The 12,313-nt window shown below is 46.5% G+C and overlaps 1 protein-coding gene across 2 annotated transcripts; it reads right to left on the minus strand.

Annotated features, from left to right (window-relative positions):
- Positions 1–254: 254 nt before the first annotated feature.
- Positions 255–11,705, minus strand: DLL4 (delta like canonical Notch ligand 4). 2 transcript variants are annotated; one of them, XM_066997823.1, is made up of 11 exons: positions 11,518–11,705; positions 11,113–11,376; positions 10,840–10,897; positions 9,837–10,106; positions 8,664–8,724; positions 8,414–8,544; positions 6,863–7,032; positions 5,568–5,787; positions 4,399–5,107; positions 3,531–3,639; positions 255–2,131 (listed from the first exon to the last, which is right to left on the minus strand). In XM_066997823.1, exons 1-11 carry the CDS (start codon positions 11,569–11,571, stop codon positions 2,126–2,128), a joined length of 2,052 nt encoding a protein of 683 aa, XP_066853924.1. In that variant the 5' UTR covers positions 11,572–11,705; the 3' UTR covers positions 255–2,125. The 2 variants fall into 2 exon arrangements, with proteins under 2 accessions (XP_066853924.1, XP_066853923.1); XM_066997822.1 differs by lacking the exon at positions 255–2,131 and having other exon boundaries at positions 2,158–3,639.
- Between the last annotated feature and the right edge of the window lie 608 nt (positions 11,706–12,313).

A 12,313-nucleotide genomic window follows, 5' to 3' on the forward strand; every position in this document is an offset into this window, starting at 1 on the left:
ATATATATATATATGTAATTTAAATATTATGTGTTACAACATAAATAAAGTTTCTGTCAGATGAATGCTCTTCAGCTGAACAACTTTGTTGACATCAGGTAATGGTTATAAAAGCAGCCTACAGCAGTTGGTGTGCAAAATGAAATGACTGCAGGGAACAGGCAGACAAGCTTACTTCTGGGGCTTCAAGTAACCTTGTCTGACACAAAATCATGGAACCTGAAGTGTAAAAGGACAAACCACAATAAACTTCATAGTAGCAGGAAAGTATTTTCATTGCTTGAAAAAAAAATAAAATTCAAACTTTGTCATCACATTAAAAACATTACATGAGAAGTAATAAACATATTTACACTTCTGTTTTGATTATAAATATACATTATATACAAAATAATGTTATAAAACGTAGAAAGTTCAGTGCTTCTGATTTTTTTAAATTACTGAAATACTAGTCTTCAAAATAAACTACAAACAGACAAACTAAAACCCATATTATTGATTTCTGAAGGTCATCTTCAAAATGGTCCTACACAGTCAGAGCAGAAGGTCAGTAGTGGACATTATGAAGGGTCTTGTCTGCACAGTTCAAGGCATTAGATGGGCTAGTCCAACAACAGGATTTACAAGGGCAGGAATATCGCTGTCCGAGAGATAGCACAGTCCAGGTTTCTTTGCAGAGATTTTGTTTCCTCCCTCCTCATTCTGCCCCACCTCACAGTCTCATTTCATTACTGTCACAGCACTTTCCACGGGGGCACCCAATATTATTGCTGTAAATGTGTAGATAAGAGTTTCTGCAGGCCTCTGTTTTCCAGGGGCTGGCTTCCTCTTTTCCCTGTAGAAGTGGGGCGGTAAGAAAGGAAAAGGACTAGCCTAGGACCTTCTAATTCTAATCTCCACCCGTCTTGGCAGAGGGCCTCTCAGTGGGTGCTTTGCTATTGGGCATTTGGAACCAGCGTGAGGGACAGAATCGGAGATCTGCAACCAGACAGAGAAATACAGGGATGACACTGCTGCTTCTCCTTCAGAAAGTAACAGCTGCAACTTTGAGACTATTTGCAGTAGGTGGCACCTAATTCAGAAACACATTATAAACCCCCAAATTTGTGTCAGAACAAGGGGGTGGGGGAGAGAATGAGGAAGGAGAAGAAAAAAGTAATGTCTATTCACAATCACTGGTAGTGCAAAGGGCATGAAAACAGCTGAGACAGCTCAGCATGTTTAGGTTCTAGGAGCTGATTGATTTAAAACGCATTTGTAAGGCTTTAAATAGAACTGGGATCATGTCTCTCCTCAGTATCAATGGGGAACAGGCAGTAGACATTCCTTATCACAACTTTCCCTTCTTGGATGCTTAAATCTGTGAAAATCCCGTCCCATATTGTGGCTTGGGTCAATCAGTTCTCCAAAGCATCACCAAATGAGATGACGTAAATTCGGTATCCCTCTTTCCTTCCTCCTCTCGCCCCTTAAACTGTCTCCAGTACATGCAGCAGGAGAGAGGAGACGCAAATTGATGTGTAGCAAGAAGTGTCAATCACCCCTGCCCAATACTGTTCAGGTAACTGCAGAAAGAGCAGTCAAGTCTCTGTTTGGGCTTGTTAGATTCTCTTGACACATTTTAGGCACTTTTAAACCCGGAAAAAAAATGGAGACCTCATTTATACTGTATCCATTATCTGCATAGCAATGTGTCTTTCTTCACACCTTCCGTGGCAACGTCTGTGATAGTTAAGCGCCTCCTCCTCTACCAGCACCTCCCATACCCAGAGTTCTGGAAAGCCACAGGTCTGTCCATGAGGAACTGGCCTCAGTATCTTTTAAAAGCAAGTCAAAACATAAGCATTTTAACCCCTCTCTCTTCCCTCTGCCTCCCTTCTTCTATAGCCAATGAGATATCTGGTATCAAACTTCAAACAAGGGCAGTAAGAACAAAAAGGTGTATTGCATCTTTCAGTAAATTCACAGTCTGTCCAGTTCACCCAGTTCCATCCTCCGCCTGAGAGCAGCAAGTTGCATGTAATTAAAAACAGTCCAATCCAGTTCTGAATTGTAAACAATGCAGCAGGAACGTCCATCTACTGGCATTACCAAATCTGAGGTGCAAATGGGCTGATCTTCAGTCTTATACCTGTCAGGGCATAAAAGTAACACAACAAATGAGAAGGAAGCACAGAGTACAGCAGAACTAATGAATTGTAATTCAAGCCGAAGTAATTTAAGCCAGATATTACTACAGCTTAACTACCAGCATTCAATGTTTTTGGCTGGATCCAGAGAGAGAGAATATTCAGCAAACAACTCATCTATATGACGAGTAGCCTCTCTACCTGGAGTGAGGGAGAAAATGCCTAGGATAAACCTTAAAAATCTGGGTGCTTAACATTAAGTCTCTGTGAAAGGCATCTGGTATAACACAATAGCTTGTGTGCCGGGGAGAGAAGTTTCGCGGGCCTGTCATTCTGATCATACAAGTACTTTTGGGCTTGCCTGATGTAAATCCAGCTTTGGTCAGCAAGATCTTCAAAGGAAGATACAATATTTAGGTCAGTTAGTGGCAATGAAGTGTCTAACTGACATTTGTATCTTTGAAAATCCTTTCAGTTAAACTTTTAATATTACTGGTTGACTTGTATTCCGGCTTGCCTTCAAGCTGAAATCTGATATCCGCCCTGGCAAGGGAGACAGAAAGCTGCAGATCTGACTTCACAGATCACTGTTATATGGCGCAGCAAGCTCTCTTTCTTGGAGTCTGGAACTACCTGAAACTAGTGCTAGAGGTGACTGACTTCACTGAAAAAGACAGGTATTGATTGTTGATAATTCTTTGGGAACTGTTTGGTTCTTCAGTAGATGCTTTTTTGAAGTCTTCAGGTTATTCACTGCTAGGCACCTCTTTTTTGTATACTGTTCTCAAGCTTTTCAAGATAATGTCAAAATTTAGATATGTTTATCAGTAACTTAAGAAACAGCATTAAATTGCTGCAGCCATGAACACATAGCTAGAGCTTAAATGCCAAGAGGTTGAAATTTTCATCCATGTCTTACTACAGACTTTTTAAATGTCTTTTATGCCTATCCACTTAACACATTCAGTTGCCTTCCATCTTCTGTTGGAAATCTATAGCTTTGCCTGTTTCCACAGAACGTGGATTACCCATAGTAGTCATGGGAAAAAAAACATGGGTTTACATCAGTGGATTTATGAACTATTATTATTTCATTTTTTTTGCCGACTACTTATTTAAGAGGAAATAATCCTACGATGTACTGAATTTTTATGGGTTGAGGTTCGGTGCTTTCATCTCCTTATCTAAACCCAGAATCTCTGGTTTTAGAGCTGCTAATTTATTATTTTTTTTTCCCCGCTGTATGCTCAGTTTGCTTGGGCACTCCTGTCAGCCACAGAAGAGAAGGGGTGTATGCGGGGATCCCTGGAAATTGAGTAACCTTCTCAGATCCAATTCTAAAGGATAATTTGCCTGTTTTACTTTGTGAATTTATGCTTGTTCACCCATGTACTTACTTACCTCTGTGGCTATGATGCATTCATTCCTTTCTTCTGTTATCACAAAGACGGACTGGTACATTGAATCCCTTGGAGAGCATATCGCTGATATCCTACATTCCGGCTTTTCACTAAGGCAGGGCAGAGAGAAAAGGGCGTTATTTGACTACTAACACTCCTATCTCTAAAAATCCAATGAATATGGAGGGTTGGAATGAGATTGCCAAGGAGATGTGGGAGGGAAGGGCAGAGGATGAAGTTTCATGTGTTTTATATGATGGCAGGACAGTACACTAGGGAGGTGGAAGTCAGGAATAGCTAGTGTCTTGCTAGATTTCTGCCATGTCCAATTTAGCTACATACTCCTCAGATCCCTCAGTGCACCTGTCACAAGCAGGACCCAGGCAAGACTTTCAGTATGTGTATGAGAATACTGATGACCTAGTGAATAGTTGCCATTTTCTTTTTTTGAAGAGAGTAATTATTATTACTCTAACCTTCTTCTCAGTAAGCAGATCATTTTACCTTCTTAATAACCAATATACTTATTTTTATCATTATATGCTGTACTGTTCTTTCTCTGAGATCAATTGAGGAAGAAAAGATACTTCTTACTTTCATCAGTAGACTAGTCGCTCCCATTCCCTTTCACAGCACCCATACTACCAGCACCCCGCACAAGCTCTCAATTTAATTCATTTAGCTACGGATACCACTTGGCCACAACACGTGTACTTTATTTCAAGATTCGTGGCTTTGCTCTGGTTTATTTTGTATGCTATCTCCCCGAGTTGTTTTTTTTTTTTTTCATATTTTCTCATCTGCTCCTACATGGGTATGAAGGTGAGGGGGGGGCTTTAGAAAGACTACTAGGAAGACTGCATTCTCACCTGTGTAGTCGGAGTGGAGACTTGTCTCCTAAACACTTTTCACTTTTGTAATATTTATCTTCCTGTGTCCCTCTACTTGTCAGGTCTTTTACCAGATTGTAGTCCAATTTATGATTCTTGGGTTTGTAGTTTGACTTCTCCAGCCCACAGTCCACTTCGAGGTCTTTATTTTTGTTGGTGTTTTTGAGCTGGGAAGCTGGAATGAGATTGTCCTTCTGGAAGTCAGACAGGTTGTTCATTGTCTCCAAGTCCTGCTCTGGGTGCATCCTCATCTGCCTGATGACCATTGCTATCATGCAGAACAGTATGAGCAAAGCCACCAGCCCCACTCCCATGGATATGGCAATCCAGGGGACTGGTTTAGGAGGAAGTGTAATGGGCACTGAATAAACTGGTAATTCACAGCGGCTGCCCATGAAGCCAGAAGGACAGTAGCAGACAAAGTTGGCACTGTAAAGTCCACTGTAGCATGTGCCTCCATTCTCACATGGCCCAGAAGCACATTCGTCTCTGGTTTTGATGTCACAGTTCCTGCCACTATAGCCTGGCAAACATGTGCAGGTGTAATCGTTGATCAGGTCGTGACAAGTTCCCCCATTGGAACATGGGTTCCTGGCACAGTCATTGATGTTTATCTCACATTTCTGACCAGAGAAACCAGCCCGACAACGACACACGCGAATCTGACCAAGGTAAAAGCAATTACCATCTGAGGAAAAAAAGTAAAATAAAAGAAAAAAATCAGTCTCCAATAAAACATAAAGCTCTGCCCGTAAGCATTTTATACGACCTCAAGAAGAGGGAGGTTATTTTACCAAACAACCACACATCGAAAAGTTCCTTCTAGCTTACCCGTCACCCTTTAAAAATATGCCCCTTCTAAATAGGTGATAAAGTTAATTGAATGTGCATAGTTCTGCCATCTATCCCATCCCATATCCCATCCTATCCCATCCAACTTGTGCATTTTTTTCCTGCGTAGAAAGTGCCAGTGAAAGTCGTCCCCCTTGCCCCAAGAGGCCAAAATTAGGGTAGACGTGGAATACAGTGAGGGAGAGAGACTAATGTATTAGAGGAAGAGTAGAGGTCAGATTGGATTTCTATCACTTCTGCACTGAAAAGCACAAACAAATCAAGGAGACGTGAGAGTTTTTGATAAAAAGACTCACCATTTGCACATGGGTTGCTTGTGCACCTGTCTACTTTTTTTTCGCAGTTCGACCCCGTGAAGCCAAAAGGGCAAACGCAAGTGTAGCTGGCCCCTTGTTCTTTTTCCAAGCATGTGCCACCATTAAAGCATGGAGAATCGATACACGTCAAAGCGCTGTGCTCACAGTGAGTTCCATAGTAGCCAGGGGGGCAGAGGCAGTGATAACCATTCTCCAGATCCTGCAAAACACAACATTAGCCATTGTAATTTGATGCCACCAAAGGATAGCTGCTTGCGCATTTATTTTTGGTCAGCGTGTGCTGTTCTGTCCCAAAAGACAGAACTGAACTTTTGACTGTGGCAAAAGTGATATTTTCAGAGTAAATAACTGCAGGCTGGTCTGTGAGAGATAGAGCCGAGAATTGGCCGTATTCATCGTGCAGGAGTAATCATGCAACTACACAAGCAGAGCAGACGCAGTTGTAGGGAGCCTAGAGGCAACTAGGCAAAAACATGACTAACACCACTACTATCTAAGAGGATGCCTGATGTCAACCTACACAGCTGTGGTCAGGACATTTATCCTCTCCATGAGAGCCTTTTATTTTTTATTTTTTAATAAAAAAGGGGGTTATTTTGCTTTGCTATTGAGAAGTCCCTCCACTTAGATAACAACAAAACTCATCTCTTCTTTGCAAGTAATGTATGTCCAAGGCCTTGGGAGAAGGGAGTTGGGTCTTGCAGCATTAGCTTTAATCAAAACATGCATTGGATTACATCTGATATTTGTAAGCCATCAGTCGTTATCAACAGGAAGGATCAATCATTGACTGGCTCTGAAAATACATTGAAACACGAGACTGCAGAAAACTAAAAATGAAGAACCCTGTTTTGCAGAAAGTGTTTCATCTGATTGTCTTTGTATCAACTGGCACTACGCTCCATAACAGAAAGCAGACGTTTTATTTATTATTAAAATACAGACTCGGCACATTTTGGTATGAACCTTCATTTGGGAAACTTATTTTTTTAAAGATCTGCTCCCTCACAAACCTTGAATCTTGCCAAGATCTCGTAATGGCTGCCACAGAAACCTAAGGATCAGTTGACTAGTTCTAATCTAGATGATACATCTCCTCCTGTAACAGACTTCCTCCCCTGACACGTCCAGGGAAGGGTTCAGTATGATAGTTGTGAGCGTCAGTAATGAACCTGTGTACTATCGAATTCCCATTATGTTGTTACAAAACCATTTCTGGAAAGGTATACTGGGGCTTGCTTCACACAAAGACTTTACATTTAAAATGCCCTTACCGTGCAACTACCACCGTTCCTACAGGGATTGCTGTCACACTCGCTGATCTCATGTTCGCAGTCAACACCGGTAAAGCCAGGTTTGCATGAACACGTATAGCTGCCCTGGCCGGTGTTCATGCAAGTTGCTCCGTTTTTGCACGGTCTGTGGTGAGTACAGTAGTTCAGATCTGCAAAGATACCATGTGTTAGGGAAGAGAGTCTTTGATGGCTGAAAAAAGACATTCATACAAAAACACCATAGTCAACAGTAAAGAAAGAATTTTCAATTTTAAAAGTCTTCAATTTTGCTATTAATAGGAATACTGGAGGTTATTATTCAGATTATTATCAGTAATAATCAGATGTTTCAGATTGTTACGAATTTTACATATTGCTCTCCGTCTATCACTTGAGCTCTGAATTTTGGAAACTTATCTTTCTTAATGCTTTGCTATACTCTCCCTTTTTTGTGTGTGTAAACCTGTTAGCTGTAATGGGATGTGGATGCCAAAATGTACTTTGTGTGTATTCTCAGAAAGACGCTCCAAGGCGTAATGGACAGACAGTCCGTGCACAACATGTCACATACTAAAAGAATTAGCCCAATCTTTAAAAGGTGTGCTCCAAGGCACGTTCTGGGAAGGCAGGAAGGAAATAAAAATATTTAGGCTTGAAGATTTAAACAAACATTAGAAATCTTTTATTGTTTATTTACCATGCTCCCTTGTTATGAATGTTAGTAGTTTAAACTGTCTAAATGCTCTGCCAAGCTTGATGGCCCTTTTTGTTTTCACTTAGATCTGAGACAGAGGTTAAGCACACAAGTTCATAGGACGCAAGTAGAAATCTTTATAAGCACTATAAATACCATAGACTAATTGGAATACAACTGGTTAATAGGTAACTACAAACAGAAAAAAAAATCTGCAGCTTTACTTTTCCTGCCTAATTCAGACTTCCCCATCTTAATCCTATAAATGTCATGAAAACACTTAACTTGCTCTGAGTACTTAATGATCTCAGTGCCAGCAGTGCATATATGGCCTTGAGGACATGACTGCTCAGCTGGCTACAGTTCAGTGATTCAATGGGTTGAATAGGTGGAAGTGGTCTGGTGTACCTTAAAATGGAACCTGTACTTTTCATTCTTGCTTACATGATTTTTCTCTCATGCTCCAGACTTATCACATGAGTTAACTTCCTTGTATGCAAAATAAGGAAGGCCCAAATTATGGTGTTTACTGCTGCTGGAAACTGTTTAGTAAATTGTTATAGTTGTACAGGGAATACATTAAACTTAGCTTGAGAAGATAGAAAACTTGCCTGTTCAAAACTCATCCAGGTGGTGTTGTTTTTCAACACCTACCAAAAAGGCTTGCTTGTTTTCAGCCCAAACTACTACAAGTTAAGTATTAGTATCTACTAATATAATATTAGCCTTGGTACAAACTGATGCCTCTCAACGTGTACCTGGCTGAAATTTAATTCTAGATCTGATGGGTCGGATTCCTTAGTCCCGTACTGAGGAATACCCAATCTAGACCCAGAAGCACAACGTTCGGAACTAACCTTGATCACAGAAGAGGCCACCCCATCCTTCATCACAAATGCACTGCCACTGTGTTTTACAAGTCCCGTGGCGGCAGCCTATGTGGGGAATGCATTCATCGCAGTAGCGGCCTTGCCAGCCAGGACGACAGCTAAAAGAAAAGTCAAATTAAAACATTAATGACATGGAAAAGAGTTTAAGTTTCTGTTACAAGTTTCTATTACTATTCTGTTTTAACTGAAGTTCGGATTGCAATTGCCATCTACTCACATGCACTCTCCTGGCTTGTTGCAATATCCATTCTGTTCAGTACATCCAGACAGACAGATGGCTATAAAGAGAACATAAAAAAAGCAGAAATGTTTAGGTAAATACATATGCCACTACAGAGTACACTTTTAAAAGGGGGAATGTCTGCTTTTAAAAATATGCTTCGAAAACCGGTTTTGCACTTTCAAAGCTTTGTTTTAAAAATTCCTAGTACGAGGAGTTCTGGAGCAGGAGGAAGTGAACAAGGAGAGCCAACATCTGACAAGTTGTCCTTTAGTTTTTCTGCTTACACAACAAACATGAACTCTTGCAGCTCTCATACAAAAGGAGCAAGTGGTGGCTCTGCCCGTGCTAACAGAAGACTGCAAAAATCCAGCGGGACCCTGAGCCCACAGTAAGGATTCCTGCTACAACAGCGCAACATCTGCCCCATCTTCTCTGGCAGCAGAAATGGTGTAAGCCTCTGTGGGCAAGCTGTGAGCGTGTTAACTCAGAGTAGGTATGACTGACTCAGCGATAACAGCCAAGATCCCTTCTCTGCTTTCTTCACTGCTCACAGAGGTGCAGCACAGCATTAGCAGCTGCAGCAACGGGGGGTGGGGGGCAAAGTCCTCAGCGTGCCGCTTTCCACAGAGGGGAAAGGTCAGCAGGAAAACACAGCCCCGAGCTCTGCCAGGTGCACGATGTTTTGCAGCAGCGCCGCTGCAGCTACAAGCAAACACCACTGCATCCAGCGTGGGGCCTGCTGACACAACTGGAACAGGGGACAAGCTTTTGGGATCGGAGTGCCTTCACCGAACAGCTCCCTGATGCTTTAGGGGGTTGCCTTTCCTCAAAGGCCTCTTCAGCTACACTCCTGTCCCAGTGTAGCTCTTGGATTAGCACAGAGGAGGGCCTAAGAAAGTCGGAGCAGGTGATGTGTTTTAATACGCTGAGACACCTGCTAGCTTTAGAGGCCTGCCCAGTGCACAGGCCAGGAGGTGGCACGGCCTTTCACTGGGAGTCCCTCACTCCCCACCTAGGCGAGGAGGCGGCAGCTGGCTGCCAGCAGCCTGTGGAGAGGGGCGATGCCACATGGCTGGCTGTGGGGCCTGGGCAGCTCATGGGGCTCATGCAGGAGCTATTGTGCCCGGCCCCTCACACACCCGATGTCTGTCACGGCCTGGCACTTACGCTCGGTGCAGTACTCTCCAGTCCAGCCGGGCAGGCAGGCCAGGCTGCCGTCCGCCTCGCAGACGTAGTGGCCAAAGCGGTCATCGCGGCGCTTGCAGAGGCGGGAGCAGCTGTCCCCGTAGTAGTTCTCGCTGCAGACCACCCGGTAGGAGTAGCGCAGCTGGGTCAGTGGGCCCTTCTGCACGTCCTGCGACCAGTCCTCGCCCACCGCCAGCGACCGCTGGATCGCCATCTGGCTGATGAGCCAGTCCTCAGGCAGCGGCTGGGAGCCTGGGGGACAATGGACAGTGTCAGCAGCCCGCTACCACCACCACCATCACCACCACCATCATCCCCATCACCACGACCACCATCACCACCACCATCACCATCATCACTACTGTATCCATGGCCACCACCACCACCAGCACCACTGTCTGCCCCAGGAACCCCTGCCCCAAATGTGTGTGTGCAGTGGCCCCACTGAGGAGGGCTGGAGCCCCGGGCTCGGTGAGCGTTAACCCGGGCTGCGGGGGCTCTGCGGAGAGAGGCCTTTCAAAGCGAGGGCTGCTGTGCTGCTGGAATATCCTTTTTCCTCTCTTGTCAGAAAAACATCCCAAAGCCATTATTCCTTTCCAAAGGGCGGAATTCGAGAAAGGTGTAAAATACAGGAAAAGGCGGCCGGGGCTCTTTGGCAGCCTCGCAGCTTTCTCACCGCAGAGCTCCTTTCTTTCCCACGCCAAAAATAAACCGGAGGAAACGCAATTGTGTTGGAGATTGGGTCGGGACAGAATCAAAGCGGCCCCTGATGGATATCGTTGGGGGACCGAGCTGCTGATGGTCGGATAAAGCCGGCCGTGAAATTATCGGATAAACAGCTGGGCCGGGGGGGGCCGGCGGGGGGGGGGGGCTGGGACCGGGACCGGGGCTGGGACCGGGACAGGGGTAGAAGGGGGGGGGGGGGGTGTCGGGAGCGCGCAGCGGGTGCGGCGCGCCCCCTGCCGGCGGCGCGCGGCGCGCTCACCTTGCGGCAGGTAGTTGGCGGGAGCGTGCCAGGCCTGGATGATGAGCGAGAAGGTTCCCTGCGGGCGGAGAGAGCAGCGTCAGCACGGCCCCGCGCCCCGTGCCATCGGGTCGTGTTATCCCTCACCCCCCACCCCTCTTTTTTTTTTTTTCCTTAGAGGAAGCTCTGGGAAGAAGTCTACCGGCGAGAGCGGTTTGCTCTGCGTGAGCTCAGCCTTTCCCTGCCGCCCTCCTTGCCCCGCGGCCGCGCTCGGCTCTCCGAGCGGAGTCTCACCGGCCACGTGAAGTTAAAGGGCAGCTTGATGGGGCTGTCAAATTTCTCCGTGTCCTTGACGCTGAAGGAGTTCGTCCCCAGAACCGGGGTGATGATGCTGCCGAAAGTGCAGGGCCCCGGGGAGACCACCGCCTGGAAGTGCTTGAGGCACACGCGAAAGAAGGTCCTGCAGTGCGGGGCGCAGGGCTTGCCGCTGGCCAGCGACCCGTGGCTGTTGACGAACTCGTGCAGCTCCAGCTGGAAGACGCCGGAGCCGGCCACCCCCTGCACAAAGGGGAGACACACACAAAAAAACCCAAATCACACCTTACCCGGGCTCCGCCACGCGAGCTGGCGTCCGTCGCCCGCTCTGCGCTCCGCGAACCCCTTCCACGTATTCGCTTAGTTAGCTCGGTGCGTGATTACCTGCTGCAAAACCATTAACAGAAACGTCAAGCCAAAGCTGCGCAAGGCTGTCATCCTCGTGGAAGCGGCGCTTCCAGCTCTCCGAGGGTTTAGCTTTCCTCCTGTATTCCTCAAAGGGTCCGGGTGGGCGCCCCTCGCAGCGCGATCCGCCCTCGCCAGTATTCCCCGAGCAGCGGCAGAAAGCGGGAGGTAAAAATCCAGGTGTGGTGGGGTGAGACCGTCCCCTTCTGGGAATGAAATCCTGCAGCCAACCCCCGAGCTCCGACCGCTCCTGGCGCCTTTGTAAACTCCAAAGCCGGGTGGGTTTAGGGAGAGACGCGAAGGGGAGTGCTTAGTGTTGGACCGCTCCTCCTTGGACTGGTGCGAACAGCGCTCGGTAAATGGAAAACTCGCTTCCCTCCGAGCTGTTTATATAGTTGCCTCGCATCCTCGCAAGCTCATTATGTAAACCGTCAGTCAGCCTCACGGGCGATCCCTCCCCTTTTCCATCTTTCCTTTCTGGAAAAAGGAGCCAAATGTTGCGGGGAGCCCGCAGAACCGGCGCTAATTCCCTGCTGCCGCTCCGCTGCCGCTGCCGCCGCGCTGGCCGCCGAGGAGCCGAGCTGATTAGGAGCGAGCCGAGCATCTGTTGAGATATTTACAGCGCGGGGAGGGAGAGCTCCATGGAAAAGCGGACGCCTCTCCGAGGAGCAGCCTCCCGGGGCGGCCGAACAATAGGGGCCGAAGCGTTGCAAAGCACCCGTCCTGCCCGCCTCGCCGCCCCGCTCGGCCCCCGACGGCCGCCGGTCCCGTCCCG

This window comes from Anser cygnoides, chromosome 5 (genome assembly GCF_040182565.1).
Source record: "Anser cygnoides isolate HZ-2024a breed goose chromosome 5, Taihu_goose_T2T_genome, whole genome shotgun sequence".
In the NCBI taxonomy this organism is placed as follows: Eukaryota; Metazoa; Chordata; class Aves; order Anseriformes; family Anatidae; genus Anser; species Anser cygnoides.

Coding starts and splice junctions, on each gene's coding strand:
- DLL4 (XM_066997822.1), bottom strand. CDS start 11,571: ATGACAGCCTTGCGCAGCTTTGGCTTGACGTTTCTGTTAATGGTTTTG. Junction 10,898..11,112: donor CCTTTAACTTCACGTGGCCG/GTGAGACTCCGC, acceptor CTCCGCCCGCAG/GGAACCTTCTCGCTCATCAT. Junction 10,107..10,839: donor CGCCAACTACCTGCCGCAAG/GTGAGCGCGCCG, acceptor ATTGTCCCCCAG/GCTCCCAGCCGCTGCCTGAG.